Here is a 21,876-nt window from a genome sequence, read left to right as displayed (position 1 = left end):
GGCGTTCCTCGCAATCTTTATAGGAAGGAGCCTTGACCGAGTGATTGAAGAAGTCTTTGGGGAAGAAATCGCACATCATGATGGCAACGAACGATCTTTGTGTCATAATTTCATCATCCTCAACATTTTCATGTAGCTTTGAAGGTTGACGGTAGCTGCTTTGCCCCCTTTCCGATTGGTGAACTTGTGGACAAGACATATGTTTCTTGTGCATTTTCTTTGGAGTGACATAAGTCCATCCTTCAACTTCACTTGACTTGACTGACATGGTTTTGGAGCATGCCCCCAGCGGTTGAGGTGAAGATTTCGAGTTCAAAGAGCCAGAAGTGACGGTGGTATAGTTTGACTTCACCACATCATTAAGATCTAGCTCGATGATCCCTTTCTGAGCCAACTTCATGATGAGATCTTTTAGCAAGAAGCACTTTTCCGTCGGATGACCAATGAAGCGGTGGAATTTACAGTACCTTGGACTGTCAGTACGGTTCATATCTTCCGGCCGTTTGCACTCAGGTAGGTCGATCACCTTTTTGTCAAGCAAGTTTTTCAACATGGCAACCACGTCAGAGTCGGGGAATGGATAAGTCTTCTCCTCAAGCTCCTTCAAAGTGCGTCTACGTATCTCTTGATCACGAAAAGCTTCGGTTTGAATCGCCTTGCCTTGTGTATGGATTTTGACTGGAGTTGTGTTGACCGTCATTGCTTCCTTGGTGGGTTTCCACGCAGCCTTATCCACCTTTGGCCCCAAAACTTTGTCATTCTTGTAGTCGGCGATCTGTTCTTTCTTCCCATGACGGGTGATGCTTAACTCCATATCATGGGCGCGGGTGGCTAGCTCCTCAAATGTTCGTGGTTTGATGCCTTGAAGGATGTAGTGTAGTCCCCACTGCATACCTTGAACGCACATCTCAATGGCGGAGGTTTCAGAAAGCCGATCTTTGCAATCCAGGCTTAATGAACGCCATCTATTGATGTAGTCGATGACAGGTTCATCATTCCACTGTTTCGTACTAGTCAGCTCCAGCATGCTCACAGTGCGTCGAGTGCTGTAGAAACGGTTGAGAAATTCCCTTTCTAGCTGATCCCAACTGTTCATAGACTCGGGTTCGAGGTCGGTGTACCAGTCAAATGCGTTACCTTTCAGAGAGCGCACGAACTGTTTGACGAGGTAGTCTCCCTCCGTCCCAGCATTGTTGCAAGTTTCAATGAAATGGGCGACATGTTGCTTTGGGTTGCCTTTTCCATCGAACTGCATGAATTTTGGGGGCTGATAACCCATTGGCATCTTCAAAGCATCAATCTTCTTGGAGTAAGGCTTTGAGTACAGTACTGAGTCATGTGAGCTTCCTTCGTATTGTGTCTTGATGGTGCTTGCGATCATCTCTTGTAGCTGCTGGATAGAGAGAGATTCCATGAACGCCGTTGCTTGGTCTAGCTTCAGCTTCTCTTCGACTTTCTCCACTGGAGGCTCCTCTTCTTCGTCGACTTCTTTCTTTAATGGACCAACATTTGGGTCGACTTTCATGTCGAGCCGCGCATCTAGTTGGTTGATGAGTGCGGCGATCTGCAAATCCTTCTCTTCCACAGTCCGTGTAAGCTTTGTAATTGCTTCGCTCATTTAAGCCAGTTGTTCTTCAACAGAGGTGACGCCGATGGTCATGACTTGTGCAACCAATAGACATGACTTTCCTTCAGACATCCATAGTGCTGATGAAGAACCCCATTGGCCATTTTGGGATGTCATCTTGTGTGCCTCAATAGCATGCTTTGGTGCCCCTAGCAAGGTCAGGTGGATGACCGACTCGCGCCTTTGATGCTGCTCTTGCTTGCTTAGCAGTACCAACTTTGCAGCGGCATGTTGAGGAGTGGTTGTGGCACCAATGGATGCTCCATTTGTGGCGAAAGTGCTTATGCTTCTTCCCTTGGTGGTTGCAAGAACGGCTTGTCCTTTGCTTGATGCCATTGATTTTGGAGGTGTGCTTTGGTTGTTGTCAACTCCGTAACCATGCTCCTTCAACTTCTTTTGAGTTTTGGTGAGGTCACGATCTTTGTCATTGACGGTGTTTGAAACCTTCTTTCCAAGATTTGAAGAGGAAGCAAAGTCATGCCTAGCCTTTGACATGAGTTCGTAGGCATTTGGGTTAAAGCCTTCTTCGGTCTTCTTAGTTGGAAGAGAGCTTGGTTTCACTTTGACGCCATGCTGTGCCTCCAGACGGTTGATGAGTCCGGCGGTTTGCAAGTTTTTCTCCTCTGCAGTCTTTATCAGCCTTGCAATTGTTTCCTTCATCTGAACCAGCTGTTTTTCAATGGAGGTAGTGCCGATAGTCATGACTTGTTCTTTGTTTGAAGCCATGGACTGTGCTTGAATATCTTGAACGGAGACAGAGATGAGAGGTAGAGATTGTCCCATTGGGCGTGCCAAATTTGTAAACACGAAAAAAGATTCCTGAAACAAGAAACAAGAATACGCGTACAAAATATATTTGGTGTTTAATGATTTTGGGGTTACAATCTCTTTGTAATTTGATCCTCTGATTCTATCTTCGTAGGGTGTAGGTTTGTGGATGAGTTGTTGATCCAAAGGGCCGTCGGGGCTTGATCTAAGGATGAACAGTTGATGAACGGATCTTCGAGGGCTTTTGGGCTTGATCTTGAAGACTGGGTGTATGGATTTCTTCAAGGGGCTTTTGGGCTTGATCTTGAAGGTTGATGGATGAGCGGATCTTCAAGGGCTTTTGGGCTTAATCTTGAAGAACGATTGGATGTGTGGATTTGTTGAGGTTGTTGATCCAAAGGGCCGTTGGGGCTTGATCTTAGGATGAACGGATGATGAATGATGAACACTTCTCTTCAAGGGCCGTCGGGGCTTGATCTTGCAGAATGAACAGATGATGAACGATGAACACTTCTCTTCAAGGGTCGTCGGGGCTTGATTTTGAAGGAAGATTTGACGAAGAACGAAGATAGCTTTCTTCGGGATTTGCTTGAGAGCTTTAGAGTTTCAAGGCTTCAAGGTTTTGGTGTGATGTAAACTCCCTTCTTTCTTTTTTCCTTTCTCTCCTCCCCCCAAAATGAATGCCTTGGCTTCCTATTTATAGAATTCCAAAACTTGATTTTTGGATTTAAATAATCAGATGAAATAAATCATTTCTGCCAGGTATTGACACGTGTCCTATTTGATGACTTTTCCAATTTATTTCGATTTTTCGTTGAGTCACACGCTACATGTAAAATTTATGTGACACGTGAGCGTTGAAATTTTAATTATTGGTCAACATTCATTTCACCGAAATTTTGATGTCTACACCTGTATCCTTAGGATCCGTATTATCTGAGTGGCTACCAGAGTAGATATCAGCAGTACCCTGAAAAGTATATTCCATATCCTCCTTATCCAGTCGACGGATTGCAGTGGCATTCGAGAGTACAGCCTCAGCAGAGAGATGGTGCTTCTAACAACGCAGGGTCGTCGAGATAGATTGGTCAGACTGGATAGGGCCGTAGCTTACCTGGACTTAGTTGTCAGTCGAGTAGAGGTCGAGGTGGTCGGCAGCAGCCTCAGGGCCATATCTATAACCTCACCATTCAGGATGCCCAGAACAACCCAGATTTAATCATGGGTACGTTAAATATCCTTGGTTACTTTGTGAGAGTGTTGATTGATTGTGGTGCTACTCATTCAGTTATTTCTCATACATTTGCTCAATTAACTCAACTTAATCCCACATCTCTCGGGTTTGAGTTAGAGTTTTTGATGCCTAGAGGAGAGACGTGTCAAGTGGACTGGATGTACCCAGGGTGCCCGGTGTTAGTGGAGGATGAGGTTATGCCAGCTAACCTCATTCCGTTGGATATTGTTGAGTTTGATGTCATTTTGGGCACTGATTGGCTACACTTTAATCGAGCCAATATTGATTGTTATGAGAAGAAAGTTACGTTTCATCGCCCGAGGCTACCTATGGTTACGTTTGTTGGCGAGCGTAGCGGCGTGAGAGACGCCATTATTTCGGCAGTGAGAGCCAAGAAGTTGCTACAAAAGAGTTATCAAGGATATCTGGCACATGTTGTACTGAACGATAACGTTTCTAGCTGTGTGGAGGACATTAGAACGGTTAGGCATTTTCCCGACGTGTTTCCAGATGATCTACCAGGATTGTCGACGGATCGTGATGTAGAGTTCGCTATCTACTTATTGCCAGGTGCAGACCCTATATCCATGACTCCCTATCGGATGGCTTCTGCTGAGTTGAGAGAGCTGAAAATTCAGTTGCAGGAGTTCCAGTCTTGTTCGTGCGAAAGAAAGATGGTACCTTAAGGCTGTGTATAGATTACCGGCAGCTAAACCGGGTGACGATTAAGAACTGTTATTTGTTGCCACGAATTGACAATTTGTTCAATCAGCTATGAGGAGCTTGCATGTTTTCAAAGTTCGATTTAAGGTCAGGCTACTATCAGCTGAAGATTAAGAGTGAGGATGTCCCTAAGATGGCGTTTAGAGCCCGTTATGGTCACTATGAGTTTTTAGTGATGCCATTCGGGTTAACTAACACACCTGCTGCTTTTATAGATTTGATGAACCGGGTGTTTAAGCAGTACTTGGATAGGTTTGTTATTGTTTTTATCGATGACATTTTGATTTATTCCAAATCCAAAGCAGATCATGTGAGACATCTTACTTTAGTGTTGAAGAAACTGAGAGAGCATCGGTTATACGCTAAATTCAGTAAATGTCAGTTTTGGTTAGATCAAGTAGCGTTCTTGGGACATGTTATCTCAGCTCAGGGTATTCAGGTGGATTCCCAGAAAATTGCAGCGGTGGAAAATTGGGAGCAGCCACGAACAGTTTTTGAGGTACGGAGTTTCCTTGGTTTAGCAGGCTATTATAAACGGTTTGTTCAGGATTTTTGCGTTATTGCGTTACCACTTACGAGGTTAACCAGAAAGAATGTCAGATTCAAGTGGGATGATAGTTTTAGCAGAGTTTTCAACACTTGAAGTACTGTCTCGCTCATGCACCGGTGTTAGCACTTCCAGATGATAGTGGTAACTTTGAGATCTACAGCGATGCGTCGTTGAATGGTTTGGGCTGCGTACTAATGCAACACGGCAGGGTTATCACTTATGCTTCGAGACAATTGAAGCCTCATAAGGTAAAATATCCTACTCACGATCTTGAGTTGGCGGCGATCATGTTTGCACTAAAGATTTGGAGACACTATCTTTATGGTGAGAGATGTAAGATCTTCATAGATCACAAGAGTCTCCAATACCTGTTTACTCAGCGAGATTTGAACCTTCGCCAATGGAGGTGGATAGAGCTGCTAAGTGATTACGACTGCACGATCGAGTATCACCCAGGACGTGCAAATGTGGTGGCTGATGCACTTAGTCGGAAATCTCAAGGCAGAATTGACGTTTTTCGCGCAAGCCGTGTTCCTCTTCTTGTTGATTTAAGGTCGACTGTATACTCGAGGCACAAATGGATGATGATGAAACTCAAAAGCTGAGTCGGCTAAGAAATAAGGGGAAAAAGAGAGATCTTCGGATTTGAGAATTAGACGACATGCTTATGCTAGAAGGTAGAATGTTTGTATCGAACAACGCGGAGTTAAAGAGGGATATTTTGGATGAAGCACACGTATCGGCATATGTTATGCACCCGGGGAGCACTAAAATGTATCATACCATACAACCATTTTACTATTGGCCGAGTATGAAAAGAGAGATTGTTGAGTATGTTAGCAGATGTATTGTATGCCAGCAGGTTAAAGCCGAGAAAAAGAAGTCGTTTGGACGAATGCAGCCACTTCCCGTTCCACAGTGGAAATGGGAAAATATTACCATGGATTTCGTGTATAAGCTTCCTCGTACACGAAATGGTTATGATGGTGTTTGGGTAGTGGTTGATCGATTTACCAAGTCCGCACATTTTATTCCAGTTCAAGAGAAGTTTTCCCTGAAACGATTAGCTGAGCTTTTTGTGTCGAAGATCGTTAAATACCATGGTGTACTAGTCGACATCATCTCTGATCGAGATCTGAGATTTACTTCTAAATTCTGGATAGCATTTCAAGAAGCTCTTGGTTCGAGATTACTGTATAGTATGACATATCATCGTCAAATAGATGGGTAATCTGAGACGACCATTCAAACACTGGAGGATATGCTGAGATCCTTTGTTTTGCAGTTTGGCGATGCATGGCATAAACGTCTAGATCTGATGGAGTTTGCCTACAACAACAGCTACCATTCGAGTCTTGATATGTCACATTTCGAGGCATTGTATGGTAAATCCTGTAGTACGCCGTTGTTTTGGTCAAAGGTAGGCGAAAAAGTTTTGGAGGGCTCAGAGATAGTGGATGAGACTACCCAAAATACTCAAGTAATCAAGTCTAACCTGAAAGCGGACCAGGACTGTCAGAAGAGCTTAGCGGATAGACATGCCATTGATCGGACCTATAAAGTAGGTGATTGGGTATTCTTGAAGCTGTCCCCGTGGAAGGGTGTTGTACGATTTGGGAAAAAGGGGAAATTGAGTCCCAGGTATATCGGACCGTACGTGATCACTGAGCGGATCGGCGAAGTAGCTTATAGACTTGAGTTACCTTCAGCGTTGTCTCGGGTGCACGATGTATTTCACATTTCGATGCTTCGTCACCATGTCTCAAATCCATCCCATGTGCTACCTCCACAGCCGTTGGAAATTAATCATGATTTGACTTACGACGAGGAGCCGATGACTATTCTAGACTGGAAAGATAAGGTTTCGAGGAACAAGACAGTGCGTTTGGTGAAGATTTTATGGAGGACTTACTCAATGGAGGAGGCTACTTGGGAGACGGAGGATCGAATGAGAGATTTGTATCCCCGCTTGTTTTTTTTATTACTAGTGGTTTGTTTTGTTGTGTAATTTTGGGGACGAAATATTCTTAAGGTGGGTAGGTTATGACAGCCCGTCCCGAATTATTTGTAACGTTAATGTGAAAAGATGATTTTGCCCCTGGACGTTAATTGGTGTTGTAAAGTGTTGTTTGTTTTGTTTTGCTTGGGGGCTGCCATCTGGACCACACACTCACACACACCCATCATTTTCCCTCGTGACTCTCTCTCCTTTCTCTCTCGGACTTTCTTCCATTTCCTTTGCAAGTGTATGGACAACTTTGAAGCCAACATTCCATGCACGGATCAAAAGTTTGAAGGTTGGTTTTGGACTCCTTGCAAGCCCAGGAACTCATCCATACCATTTTTATAACGTGAAACCTTCGAAAACTCGTGAACTCGAGAACCCAGTTTTGGTGCACTGTTCATGCACTCGTGATCGCGGAGGTTTCATCGCGTTTTGAGGTTGTAGGAAGCTTTAGGACATCTTCACGAAGCTTGGGGAATAATTTTGAAGTGTTTTCGACGTCGGGAAGCTCGAGTTCATCGAGTTGCAGGTTTGGTCGAATTATCGAGGTTCCTCCGGCGAGATTCCGTTGGATGTAAGTTCCAAAAGTGGTAAGGTTTTGTTCTACTCTATAAGCTTCATTTTGGTACAAATTTCATGGAATTTGGTTGAGAAATGAAGAAGATATTAAGGTTTGAAGTTTTTCCAGAAACCGGCGAAATTTCGAGTTGCAGACGGCGGCGACCGGCGAGGCTCACCAGAGAAAGAAGCGAATATTCCATCAAAGTTAACAGAATATTCTGTTAGGGTTTTAACGGAATATTCCCTAACAGCTTTAGGGTTTCCACACGCGTGCCAGGCACGTGCCCGTGCGTGGCCAGCGCGTGGCGGCATGTGAGAGGTCGGAAAATTATTTTAAAAATATGGGGATGTTCGTAAGGTTGAGTAGAGCCTGTTGGTATATTCAAACACCCCATTTGAGCAATTTATGAGAAGTTATTACCTAAGGTTGGTTATGTGCATTAATTTGACGTTTATATAGTTGTTTTGCATATAAGTGAGGACTATCCGGAGCACGAGCGCAGCCACGTGAGGCTCGGGGCTTACGATCCTTCTACGTATCAGTGAGTGGGCTTTTGTTTTCAGTATATATATATATATATATATATATATATATTGATTGGTATCTTTCCAGAAATTACGTTCTAATGGTTTATAATTGAAATGCCATGTCGAATATCGTCGTTATTATTATTGTGATTGTGTTGGTTATGCTTTGGTGCCACGGACGCTCACGTAAGTCAGGTGAGTATGTTGTTAGTGATAGATGTGGTGTTGATGAGATTGAGTTATAGCTTATATTCCTGCACCTCAGTGTTTGTGCTTCTCCAGAGTAGGGCCTAGCCTTCACGTGATCGTTCACCTCCTGCATCGTACGCTCACCTTGGATCCAAGGCAAATGCCAGCCTATCGTACAGACCATTTTTGGTGGTTTCGACTCATTGGTGACTTGCGATACATCACACAACCTTCACGTGATCGTAGCATTAAGCGTAATTAGATACACCAGCCTATCGTACAGACCACTTTAGGTGGCTTCGACTCATGTGCAGGATAGTGGTTAAGGAGCTATAGTTTCAGCCATACAGGTCATTTTAGGTGACTCCGGCTGACATACTGATATTACTAGCATATTATGATTTGTTTTATCTCACCTGCTTGATGCTTATACTATTTGTTTGGGTATTCTGACACGGCATATTCTGGCATGGCATATTTGAGCTTTATCGTTTTAGCATGATTTGATATACGAGTACGTATAATATTTTCTGGAAAGTATACAGGTTTTACAGAGAGGAGCTATTACTTGATATTGAAATGGTTTGAAAAACAAACTTTGTTTTTGCCCACTCACGTTTTCTGTTTTGCGCTCTTCCAGGTTTTAGGTAGCGAGGACGTGGGTGACGAAAGAGGCATCGAAGCCTTTCTGATAGAGCACCCTCCATGTAGGACTTTCTAGTTAACACTTGTGTAGTATTGTTTATTTTGGACTGCACCTAGGATACTTGAACTTCTACTTTGCATTTTGCCTTCTATGTTTGTCACTAGTACTCACTGATCTTTTTATTGTAAATTATATTGTCAACTTTATTTTTCTCGTATTTTCACTCTTTTACTCCCGCATTACGCACTTGGCTACGTCAACCTCACGTGACGGCCAGCACGCCCCAAACTTTGGATTTGGGGTGTGTCACTATCTATATTGAAGGTTGGGTTGTGTAAATTGATTTTCCTGACTACGAAAATCCTCAATGGAAATGGTATGTGAAATTTGCCAAAACACTTGCCCAACGGATTTTCGGCACTTTGCTCAACGAATATTCACCCTAAACCTCAAACCCTAAAGACTTTAACCTACGGAATGTTCTATGATTCTATCAAGAAAGACGCCTTTACTCGATGAATCTTTTGGATTCCATCAGGCAAAACTTCAATTAGTTTTTTTAAACAATAAGATAAATGGGCATTTGGACTTAGATAAAATTAATAGATAATTATATTTAGCACATTATAATATTACATCAGTGAACGCTCAGTCATTGTCGAGATACTCATTTAATTCCTTATTATTCTCTGTAATATCATTTTCATTGCTTTACTCATGGCTTCTATCTTTAAACAAGGAATTCCGCATAACTGGTGGTAGGCGCCCAAGGTCAATAGATAATGCACCTATATCAATTTTGGGACACCTAACAACGCGAATGGTGAGTGAACGATGTGGTTGTTCCGTACTTCGGGAAGGTTTCGGGTGGTTGCAGATGAATTCTCTTGGTGAACATTTTAGTCCTCATCAATATCCTCATTATCGTCCTACTGTGGGTCCAGGAAGTCCCAAATATTTCTGTGTAATATGAATTCTACTACTTCCCAACCACCCCTCGCCTATGGATCTTCTAGGTAGAATACTTGTTTTGCCGTATTGGGAAGACGTAGGGATTATCCTCAAATCACCGGGTGTTTGTGTTTACCGATAACAAGTACATATCTTAAATGAGACTAGTTGCTTTGTCTAGGTTCATACCATACCAATGACACTTGAACAACATTACCTCCTTGTAGTTTGTGTATAACAATTGAACCGCACTTAAAAGTCTACTAAAAAATGGGTATTCTCATTTACACTCGAGAAAAAACTCCACCTATTTTGATCAGTGCACAATTTATTGTCTCGGTCAGCTGTTAAGAATTTAACTTCGTTCATGTGACAACCAGCATACGTTTTGACTCTAACAGGATCGCATATAGCAAAATCTAACTACCACTAAATATGTAAGTTTTTGCAAAAGACAATCAATTTTACTTAAAAATAAAAAAAACTTACATGCTCAGCAAACATACGCAGAAACAATTGTCTATAGATTTCAACCCAGGTTGAAGGATATTGGGTCTTCATCAATGCCTCATGTTGTTCGAGGAATGGTGAGACTTCATCACAATTGTTTAATATGAACAAGTAAGCCACCTCCAAGTGAACTTCTTTGAACAGTTCAAACAAAGGTCATTTGCCGAATGAGCTTGATGGTTCATATAAGAAATATTAACAAATGTACTGACAAGGTCACCTCTCATACTATAGATGTATCATTACGTGAACCATACTTGTGAAAAAAATACCAGTGGATATATTTGCTCTACCGGGCATAGATGTACCTAATATCTTCGATCATTTCATTTACATCCGGCTTTCGTAACGTTTAAGCATATAGTTTATGAAAGAACCAAGACAAATATACAACCACCTCAACAATATTGGGGTTCAACTAGGGTCGAATACCAATCGGAATGAGCCGCTGCAGTATGATGACAATCATGACTCTTAAAATCCGACATCGTACTAGTGTCCATTTTAACGTATCTTGATATATTGTTAGCATACCCATCTGTAAATTTCACACCTTCTAGCCACTTCAAGAACTTCTTGTTGTCATTTAGATTAAATGTATAATTTGCGTTCTTTTTCTTGTATTTACTATTCACTAATCTAGACCACAAGTTGGACCTTATGCCTATTGCTTGGATAAAAATACGAGTCTTCATGGTGTCCTTCGATTTTCCCTCATTAAGCAGAGTTGTTCCCACCATGTTATTGCAAACAATTTTCTCAATATGAATAGAATTAGCAATGTTTCGGATTTTCAATTTTGGCCTGTATTCCAAGTAAAAAAATATACTCTTTTGTGTCTAATTTAGTTGTTCCATTGGTCTTGATCCTTCCCTAAATTGGAGCATATTCAACTTAGACAATATCTCATCTCCGGGTAGTTCTCTTGGTTTAGGCCGATACATTGTTGTCCCATCAAATGTTTCAGGCTTGTTACGCCACTCATGATCCCAAGGGAGCCACCTTTGATGACTCAAGCAGCATACATTTCCAGCATGCCAAAAAGACAATGTCCTCATCGTATGTTGGGCAATGCCATATGACCTTTGGTGCTCCATCCTGACAACATACCATAAGTTGGGAAATCATTAATTATCCACATAAATGTGACTCGCTAAATTAACATTTCCTTAGTGGGCCTGTCATACATTCATACCTCATTTTTCCATAAATCTATCCTCATCAATCAACGGCAGAAAATAAACATCAATGGAATCATTGGGTGATCTGGGCCCTAGGTATTAAAAGACTCGTGATCGTAATTTCTTTCTTAATGCACCTTTTGGGGGTGTGTTATAAGGAAGAACCGCTGAGAGATGTCCTTATTCGAAAAATTTCAAAACAGATCGAAGCTATTAGAAGCAAGTCCTAACCTGACATTCTTGGCTCTAGGGCAAAATCGAGATAGATTTTACCAAATTTTGTCCACGCTTCATCAGCCAGATGACGCAAAACATCATTGTCACCCTCCTTATGCTACCCTATATCAAATGCAGTGTGGGTCACAGTACATTCTCTGTATTCTTGGCTTAAGTGGAAAATAACGCAACACCTTGTTTGGAATCTTGTTCTTTCGACATTTTGCTTCGTTGTACTTTGGACAACTATCTAATTTCTTGAATTCACCATAAAGCAATATACAATTATTCTTACGTGCATGGATCTTGTATATTCCAACCCAAGATCTTTCAAGATCCTCTTCAATTGTTCATATTACACTCTACTTTCATGTGCACCAACTCTACAACGACTATTAGGACGGAAAAAATCTTCACAACAAGGGTACAATTCTCATTGAGCTTCCTTTTAACATTTTATCGTACTTCTTGGGGTCTATGGACGGCTTTTAGTCCATATTGAGAAGCATTAGGGAAAGCATCATTCAATATGTCCATCACTTGATCGTCGTCAACATTGCCAGATGAAGAAGGTTCATGCCTCACTGTCCCATTGCCGAAAGACGTTGACGCTATAATGGCCGATTCTTTATAATAATAAGTCCAATTGGAATAAGTGTGCATCATGCCATTAATATACAAGTGATATCGAACGTCGTCTAGTGTCATCTAAACACATTGTTACATTTCACACAAGGACACGTCATCCGATTCTGAGCACTGACATGGTTGCTTACAAATTGAATAAAGTTGTTGAGCCCATCTAATATTGGTCACAATTTCTATCTTGCAACTTGATTAACTCTTTGTCCGTTGTGTATGTTTTGAGAGAATTTAGTCATTATAATGATTCGATATTTGCTTCAACGCCCCCCTTATGCCTCAGCTAATGATCCTATCCCATTCAAAAGTGCACTTTATGTGTTGTGATTTGCAACTCACATGACTATTTCTGATCGCAAAAAATTCGGCAGCATCTCTCAGGGGTTCCCCAAGTGGACGACGTAGATATTTTGAACAAATATCTAGTATGCACTCAAAGAACATTAGGGGATACAACTGAATTTTCCACGAACTTAGCCACGTTCACCGCAAACCCTAAACACATACTAGTCCATTCAAAATTGTTCAAACTGGACAATGCAATAATCAGTTAGATTGTGGAGCTGCATACTGCATCTACACGCGCATCCAAAAGATTGTCAAACAAGTCTAAGGTTTTTTCAAATTTATTGTACGAAGTTAATTATGTTGATTAACTTCGTATAAGCAGTTATGAAATTTAAAAAAAAATCACACCATAACTTTCACAAATCAAATTTACCTAAGCTACATAGATATCACAATTAAACAAAATCAAAATTTCACATAACACACAATTTCAACATATATAAATATTACAACTAAACAAATACAAACTTGCTATTTTGTAATTAAGAGGCAAATACATACTGTTTGGGAAATTTTCTTCCAATCCAATCACAAACCTACAACAACCAAAATTAATAAATCACACATTCAGGTAAACAAATATTCAATAAATAAAAAGAAAACAACCTTAAATTAATTGGGAAAGGGAAAGATGGAGGAGAAGGGTGTGTGAGTGTACAAACCTATTTGATGAATACAGGTTTGCCCGACAAATCTTTCTGTCGGGCAACCACTAAGAAAACGTCGAGTAAAGTTTTTTTAGATGGATTTTTTAGACGTCATTGTGGGGCCTTTGGCCAACGACATAAAAACTTGGGCCAACGAACCAAATTGTCGGGCAAAGATAACCTAGCTGTCGAACCTCCATTTCGTTGGGCAAAACCTTCTGATATTACATGCCATTTTTCCCCTTTTCGCGCCAAAACATTGCTCGACGAATTCCACCTTGCCCTACGATTCCTCTCCTTGCATAAAGGTTTTCAGTAAACCTTGAATGTTGACCAGCTTTGCCCTACCAATTGAAAGATTTATTGGATAAAATTACTTTACTCGACGAAATATGGTTCGTTAGGAAAAATCTTGTAGGGCAAACCCTGATTTCTGTTAGTGAAACCTCCCAAAACTTTTAATAACATTAATAAAATTTACTATGAGTTTGTGCTATTTATGAGGCTAGTTTTCTATTTTATATATGGAAACAATATCTTATATTCTAAACCCTAGGCTAGCTTTCTAAAGTTTTCTAACTCCTACATACTTTACCATGGACGACCTAATTAAAGATCAATAACAAGTAGAGGAGAATGTCATTTTTGTGAAAGAATTGTGCGACAACATAAGACTATATATGTTGTGAGACTGTATAACGTAAACATTGACAAATTTCATTCATTTTTCAACAGGATGTTTATTTTAGTATCAATATAAGTATAGCAGGATAACACCATCAACCGACCAACAAGCATTTATGTATACTCTACAATTTACTTCACTATTTTAGTTTAGAGAAGCCGGAGTCCTAGTCCTAGGCTTGGGCTACATGCTCTTGACTGAGAATATGATTGCATTAGGAAAGAAAATACATACGCCAAAAAATATATTGAATACAACGTTTTTCTTTCTCATTTCCATACTGGATGTTCTACTGCAAAAGAGTTAAACGTTTTGTATGTTAAACCCACGTTTCTAAAATCTTTAACCTTTTGAAGTTAATACAGCCCGGCATAAAAGACAGATGTGTTGCGTAAAAAGTTTTTGAATTGTATTTGTTATTGTATTTGAATTGTTTTTGTATGTACGGTTAATTGTATATACATTATATTATTGTCTTGCATATTCATGTTTCTATGTTTTCGTATTATCTCTCTTATTATTGCTCATTTTATTTAGGAAACAAATTTCAAAATCTATATAGTTGATAGCCATAAATTTGAAAATTTAAAATAATCTACTGATACAAAATACATTGGTGATCATTACCATCACTTGAAGATAGTGAGCAAAAATCCACCCATTTTATTTAACTTAGTGTAACCAAAGCATGACAGGTACTTGATTATGATCGATAAAGATGCAAAACACTATTTTTCGTCATAAGCATATTACGATGCAGACCGTTTGAAAAATATATGTTCATTCTTCACATGGATAATTGATATATACTAATGAGGACAATATCAACAGATTACAAAAGGATTTCTTTTTCATTATACCCATATAAAATCACGTCACTAGAAAGAAAAAGAAAAAGCTAAAAGAGCCAAAAAGAAATAAAGGGTAAATAAGAAAAGGAAAGCACCATCTTGTCAAAAGAAGTTCAGTTAGTGCACAGTGTCAGCCTGTGTGCATTATGATCTATGACTGTCTGTCCACCTCATCTCTATTCAATTAAAGTTGTTCACTCCCATGTGCATGCAAACCCCAAAATTTGTCCTCCTTCAGTTCAATTTCATAGTGACCGAAAAAAATGGTGGCGTACTCGTGTATAGAAGTATAGAAGTCTTTCTCCCTCGCATTCTCTTGTCTGAGATATATATCAGCCAAATTATTCCATACCAAAAATTGGTGTCTGAAAGAGGTTAGTCTTTGCATGAGTGTGAAATGTGTGAAGACTTGGCCCAGTCCAAGTTCCATAACCAGAAGAAGTTTCATAACCATTGTTACTATTTAAGGCAATGGTTGTAGCAAATGGGATTAAATCAGTACCAGTACCAGTACTAGTACTTTGTTCTTGTTGTTGGTGTTGCAATTGTTGTTGGTGTTGCTGGCCATCTACATTGAAGTTACCATAGTACGCATTGTTGGTTTCGGAGACAGAAGTACGAGAAGTTGAAGAGAAGTCCATGTTGAATGGTAGTGGTGACGAGTTGTTTCCATAAGACCCATTGGCACAAGATTGGAACAAGGATGATATTGGTGCATCTAAAACAGTGCTAGGATTTTTGACATTGCTTAGAGAAAGGTTGTTGCCGAAAATGTTGGACCAGTAATCTGATGCTGAGTCTTGTTTTAGGGGGATTGCAAAGTTTAGTGTTGAGGACCTAGTATTGAATTTTGAATGTCTATATTTGTATATGTGTGTAACTTACAAGGAAAGCTCATATAAATGAGCGGAAGAAAGGAAAGCAAAACATAAAGAAAGAAAAAGCAAAGCATGAAACATAGAAGCAGAAAACATGGAAGGAAGCATGGAAAAGTAAAAAGCAAAGCATGAAACATGGAAGCAGAAAACATGGAAGGAAACATGGAAAAGTAAAGTTTCTTCCAATACTCCCCCTCAAGCTGGATCAAAGGGATTAATTGATCCAAGCTTGAACAAAAGATGTTGAAAATCAGCATAGGGTAATCCTTTTGTGAAAATATCCGCAAGTTGATCATGACTGCGCGTGTAGTGAGTGTCGATCACCTTGGACTGAACTTGATTTCTGACGTAGTGACAATCAACTTCAATATGTTTAGTTCGCTCATGGAATACAGGATTCGATGCAATGTGCATCGCGGCCTGATTATCACAGTGTAGGGACATGGGTTGTTGATGAGGAAAACCTAAAGTCAACAGAAGGCTTTTGAGCCAAATAAGTTCACAAGCAGTGGACGCCATAGCACGATACTCTGCCTCTGCACTAGAGCGTGCAACAACAGTTTGTTTCTTGCTTTTCCAGGTAACTAGGTTGCCTCCCACAAACGTACAAAACCCAGTGGTAGACTTGCGATCGAGAGAATTGCCTGCCCAGTCAGCATCGGTATAGCCTGAGATCTGAGTGTGACTATTGTTGCGCATAAGAATTCCTCTACCAATGGAACCCTTAAGATAACGTAGCACACGATGAACAATCTTCAAATGATCCATGCTTGGGGAGTGCATTAACTGGCTAACAATGCTGACAGCATATGATATATCAGGACGTGTGATAGTCAGATAAATGAGTTTGCCAACCATTCTTTGATAGTAACTTAAATTGGGAACTGGATCACCGTGAGTTTTTAGCTTCAAGTTGCTATCCAAGGGGGTACGAGCAGGCTTGCAATCTGTCATTTTTGCTTCGTGAAGAAGATCCATGACATACTTGCGTTGGTTGAGGAAGAAACCCTTGTGAGAGTGTGCCATCTCGATGCCCAGAAAGTATTTGAGAGTGCCAAGATCCTTGATAGCAAACTTGTTGTTGAGATACTGTTTAAGAGAATTAATCTCTGACATATTATCACCTGTCACAATTAGATCATCAACATAAATGAGCACAACTAGTTTACCCACTAAGCTAGAACGAACAAATAGGGAAGAATCCGCAATACTTCGACAAAAACCAACCCTTTCCAGAACATGACTGAGCTTGGCATACCATGCACGTGGACTTTGCTTGAGACCATAAATGGATTTATGGAGTTTGCACACCATTTCTGGATTGTTTGATTGAGGATGACCTGTGGGTAGCTTCATGTAAACCTCTTCTTCAAGTTCACCATGCAGGAAAGCATTTTTAACATCCATTTGAAAGAGAGGCCATGCATTGTTAATTGCAACCGACAACAATACTCTAACAGTGTTCATTTTTGCCACCGGAGCAAATGTCTCTTTATAATCGACGCCATAGGTTTGTGTAAAACCTCGAGCAACCAAGCGAGCCTTATTCCTTTCGATTGTGCCATCTGAATGAAACTTAGTTTTGTACACCCAACGACTCCCCACTGCCTTCTTTCCTTTTGGAAGTTTCACTATAGTCCATGTGTTATTTTCATGGAGGGCTTGAAGCTCCTCTGCCATAGCATTTCTCCACTCACTGTAAAGATTAGCTTCTTGAAAACTTTGAGGTTCTCGAGCTTCATTAATGGCACTTAGGAATGTAGCAAAAGAAGATGAAACTTTGCTATAATCAATAACATCAGTCACGGGATACCTGGCAATGTAGGTCACATAATCATGCAACTTGGATGGAAGTTTCCTCTCTCGTGCAGGATTGCGACGAACTGTAGGAGATTGAACTACAGGTATTTGAACAACATCATGGTTGGAAGGATCACTGAAGGGTGCAGTGTGAATCTCTGATGAGGAAGGGTTTTCATCTTCAAGATGTTCCACCGAGTGAAGGTTAACATCATCCGGCACATGATCACTAGGAGTGCATGTTGCATCTTCTCCGTTTGGATATGGAAAAGGAAATAAGTCCATCAAATGTTCCCCCTGTCTAGAGTAATCCAGTGATTGTGAGAAGTAAGGAACATGTTCTTCAAATTTAACATCCCTTGAAACAACCATTTTTCTAGTTGTTGAATTATAGCACTTGTAACCTTTTTGGGTAGATGAATAACCTAGAAAGACACATTTGGCAGCCCTTGGGTCTAGCTTGTCACGATTTTGAGTTTGAATGTGAACAAAGCATGTACACCCAAAGACTCTCAAATGGGAAAAGTTGATCTTTCTATTTTTCAAGACCTCATAAGGTGATTTAAAATTCAACACTTTACTAGGCAATCTATTGATGAGATATGATCAACCACATGATGTGTGGACTTGATCAAATGTTCCTAATCATAAACCTAAGTGTGATGTGCAACTTTGGTCCCTAATCAAGAACATGACACGCACAAGAAACTTTCATAAAACCAAAGGAAACACTCGGCAGGTTGTTTGCAAAGCATTCCCTTCATTCATTCACATCTCCACCAAGAGTATGCATGATGTGTGCTTTACTCTTGGCTAAACAACCTGTGGTTAAATCAAATGGTGATCAAACATTAAAATCAACACACAAAGTCACAATTAAATCAGAGAATGAAACAAGAAATAGATGGATCAACTAAGCATTCTGAAATAACTACATGGCAATCTTGCAAGGCTACATCGAATCCCTAGAAAGAAATTAGTTACACTTCATGTTTACAGAATGTTTGATATAAAAATATACAACATGAATGAACATAGAATTAAGGAGAAAGAACCCTTGAAGCAAAACTGATGTCGAAATCCCTTAAGAGTTGCCTTCGGTGTTGGTGCTCCAAGTGTGTTGTAAATGAAGGTGGAGCGGCTAAGGTTGAATGGTTTCTGCGAATGGGAGAGTGTATGGACAGTTTCTGCGAATGGGAGAGTGTATGGAATGGAATGAAGCCGAGAAGAGATTGTGTAGAAATGGAAGGGGATTTGCGGCAAAGGGGAAGTGTTTGTGTTGTGTGTTGTGTTGTGAATGGAATTTCTGTGATGAATGGAATCCATTGTGGCTGCAATGCATGCTTATTTATAGGTAAATGAGAGGGAACATGACAGCTAGGAATAGGTGGAAATGTGGCTGCAAGTTTGGTGAATGATTATGAGTGAATGCATGTGAATGTGGCTAGGTTGGAAAGCTGGAATTGCATGTGAAAGCTGGAATTGCGTAAGGGGTACACGGCATGGGATGTTTGGTGCTGGAATTGAATGTGAAAGCATCTGCAATGAATATGTGGCTGCATGTGGGTGAATGTGTGGCTGATTTGTGGTTCAATGATGAAATAGATGGGAGTGCATGTGGGTGAATTAAAGGATGGAATGCATGTGCAATGAGTGGTGTTGTTGGTGTGTGAAAGTGATTGCTGAAAATGAATATGTATGAAATGATAGTGTTTTGCACGGCTAGGTGTTGTGGTTTTGGGAAAAAGGTGGATGAATGTGCATGTGAATTAGGTTGTGAAAGCATGTGGATTAGGTGGAAATGTGTAGATGATTATGAGTATGATAAGTGATAAGTGTATGGTTATGATAAGTGATAAATGAATGTATGATATGATAAGTGGTGAATGATATGTGGTGAATGATAAGTGGTGAATGATAAGTGGTGAATGATAAGTGGTAGTGTTTAAGTGTTTAAAATAGGGAACAAAGCCCTTCCTTGCATGGCAAGGAAGGGAGACACAAGGAAACACACGACATTGTCCTAAGGTTGCAAGGAATGTTGTTTTTGTGTTCTAAAATGCGTAGGAGTCTTCAATGATGCTCAAACATGAGGTCTTTTAGTATTTAACTTTCCTACTTCAACTCTTCAATTTCGTCCATCCTCTTGGCTCCAAGCATATGATATCCATTTCAATCTCTAATTTGCTCCAAAAGGCATCCTTTTGCATACTTTGCCCTTAGAACCTGAAAACACACAAAAGAAGCATAAAGGACTAAAATAACTAAAGAAACATAACGTAAATGAACTAGAACAAGCCATTTAAGTCGCATGAATATGCTCCTATCAAATATTTTGATTGATGTTTTCCTTCTTCGTGCTAGAATATGTTTAGTATAATGGCACAAGTAAGGGTGTCGAATCAACAGGGACTAATTGGACCTATACAACTACTTGTTTTGCAAGAACTCTATAAGAGAAATAAAACTAATCAACTTAGGCAGATTTGTTGTTGTAACTTGAAAGCACAAGAAAATGAAGTAGACACAAATAAATGAATCAACAACTAATAAAATGAGATAGCACAAATGGAGATGAAGCTAGGGATTCGGTTTCACCATTGCTAAGCCAAGTCCATGCTTGTTAAATCAGATTATACTCATCCATCTACCTATTTCTTGGGTTTGTTTCACTTAGATATGATCAACCATATGATGTGTGGACTTGATCAAATGTTCCTAATCATGAACCTAAGTGTGATGTGCAACTTTGGTCCCTAATCAAGAACATGACACGCACAAGAAACTTTCATAAAACCAAAGGAAACACTCGGCAGGTTGTTTGCAAAGCATTCCCTTCATTCATTCACATCTCCACCAAGAGTATGCATGATGTGTGCTTTACTCTTGGCTAAACAACCTGTGGTTAAATCAAATGGTGATCAAACATTAAAATCAACACACAAAGTCACAATTAAATCAGAGAATGAAACAAGAAATAGATGGATCAACTGAACATTCTGAAATAACTACATGGCAATCTTGCAAGGCTACATCGAATCCCTAGAAAGAAATTAGTTACACTTCATGTTTACAGAATGTTTGATATAAAAATATACAACATGAATGAACATAGAATTAAGGAGAAAGAACCCTTGAAGCAAAACTGATGTCGAACTCCCTTAAGAGTTGCCTTCGGTGTTGGTGCTCCAAGTGTGTTGTAAATGAAGGTGGAGCGGCTAAGGTTGAATGGTTTCTGCGAATGGGAGAGTGTATGGACAGTTTCTGCGAATGGGAGAGTGTATGGAATGGAATGAAGCCGAGAAGAGATTGTGTAGAAATGGAAGGGGATTTGCGGCAAAGGGGAAGTGTTTGTGTTGTGTGTTGTGTTGTGAATGGAATTTCTGTGATGATTGGAATCCATTGTGGCTGCAATGCATGCTTATTTATAGGTAAATGAGAGGGAACATGACAGCTAGGAATAGGTGGAAATGTGGCTGCAAGTTTGGTGAATGATTATGAGTGAATGCATGTGAATGTGGCTAGGTTGGAAAGCTGGAATTGCGTAAGGGGTACACGGCATGGGATGTTTGGTGCTGGAATTGAATGTGAAAGCATCTGCAATGAATATGTGGCTGCATGTTGGTGAATGTGTGGCTGATTTGTGGTTCAATGATGAAATAGATGGGAGTGCATGTGGGTGAATTAAAGGATGGAATGCATGTGCAATGAGTGGTGTTGTTGGTGTGTGAAAGTGATTGCTGAAAATGAATATGTATGAAATGATAGTGTTTTGCACGGCTAGGTGTTGTGGTTTTGGGAAAAAGGTGGATGAATGTGCATGTGAATTAGGTTGTGAAAGCATGTGGATTAGGTGGAAATGTGTAGATGATTATGAGTATGATAAGTGATAAGTGTATGGTTATGATAAGTGATAAATGAATGTATGATATGATAAGTGGTGAATGATATGTGGTGAATGATAAGTGGTGAATGATAAGTGGTGAATGATAAGTGGTAGTGTTTAAGTGTTTAAAATAGGGAACAAAGCCCTTCCTTGCATGGCAAGGAAGGGAGACACAAGGAAACACACGACATTGTCCTAAGGTTGCAAGGAATGTTGTTTTTGTGTTCTAAAATGCGTAGGAGTCTTCAATGATGCTCAAACATGAGGTCTTTTAGTATTTAACTTTCCTACTTCAACTCTTCAATTTCGTCCATCCTCTTGGCTCCAAGCATATGATATCCATTTCAATCTCTAATTTGCTCCAAAAGGCATCCTTTTGCATACTTTGCCCTTAGAACCTGAAAACACACAAAAGAAGCATAAAGGACTAAAATAACTAAAGAAACATAA

At 40.1% G+C, this 21,876-nt stretch overlaps 3 protein-coding genes across 3 annotated transcripts in view; 2 read left to right on the top strand and 1 right to left on the bottom strand.

Moving 5' to 3' along the window:
* The first annotated feature begins 3,616 nt into the window (after positions 1-3,616).
* LOC137732850 (uncharacterized) lies at positions 3,617-4,315 on the top strand. Its single transcript, XM_068472113.1, has one exon. The coding sequence runs from the start codon at positions 3,617-3,619 to the stop codon at positions 4,313-4,315; it is 699 nt and encodes a 232-aa protein (XP_068328214.1).
* Positions 4,316-4,485: 170 nt separating this feature from the next.
* On the top strand, positions 4,486-7,784 carry LOC137732849 (uncharacterized). Its single transcript, XM_068472112.1, has 5 exons — positions 4,486-4,851; positions 4,998-5,462; positions 6,188-6,861; positions 7,397-7,481; positions 7,596-7,784. The coding sequence occupies exons 1-5, from the start codon at positions 4,486-4,488 to the stop codon at positions 7,782-7,784; spliced, it is 1,779 nt and encodes a 592-aa protein (XP_068328213.1).
* Positions 7,785-15,203: 7,419 nt separating this feature from the next.
* Positions 15,204-21,876, bottom strand: part of LOC137730628 (AP2-like ethylene-responsive transcription factor AIL5) — a 40,563-nt gene continuing 33,890 nt past the window's right edge. Inside the window, exon 10 of the mRNA XM_068469607.1 lies at positions 15,204-15,699. Within this exon, the coding sequence (XP_068325708.1) occupies positions 15,204-15,699 (496 nt within the window). The remainder of the gene's footprint in view (positions 15,700-21,876) is intronic.

This window comes from Pyrus communis, chromosome 4, assembly GCF_963583255.1.
Source record: "Pyrus communis chromosome 4, drPyrComm1.1, whole genome shotgun sequence".
NCBI lineage: Eukaryota > Viridiplantae > Streptophyta > Magnoliopsida > Rosales > Rosaceae > Pyrus > Pyrus communis.
Note: the sequence above shows the minus strand (reverse complement) of the source record. Positions and strands in the feature narration are given on the sequence as shown.

What these genes read in the sequence shown, in the direction of transcription:
- LOC137732849 (XM_068472112.1), top strand. Translation starts at nt 4,486, where the DNA reads ATGGCGTTTAGAGCCCGTTATGGTCACTATGAGTTTTTAGTGATGCCA. An exon ending in TTGTTGATTTAAGGTCGACT is followed by an intron (nt 5,463 to 6,187) that starts GTATACTCGAGG and finishes TTTGTTTTGCAG; the next exon opens with TTTGGCGATGCATGGCATAA. An exon ending in CCGGCGAGATTCCGTTGGAT is followed by an intron (nt 7,482 to 7,595) that starts GTAAGTTCCAAA and finishes AAGTTTTTCCAG; the next exon opens with AAACCGGCGAAATTTCGAGT.
- LOC137732850 (XM_068472113.1), top strand. Translation starts at nt 3,617, where the DNA reads ATGGGTACGTTAAATATCCTTGGTTACTTTGTGAGAGTGTTGATTGAT.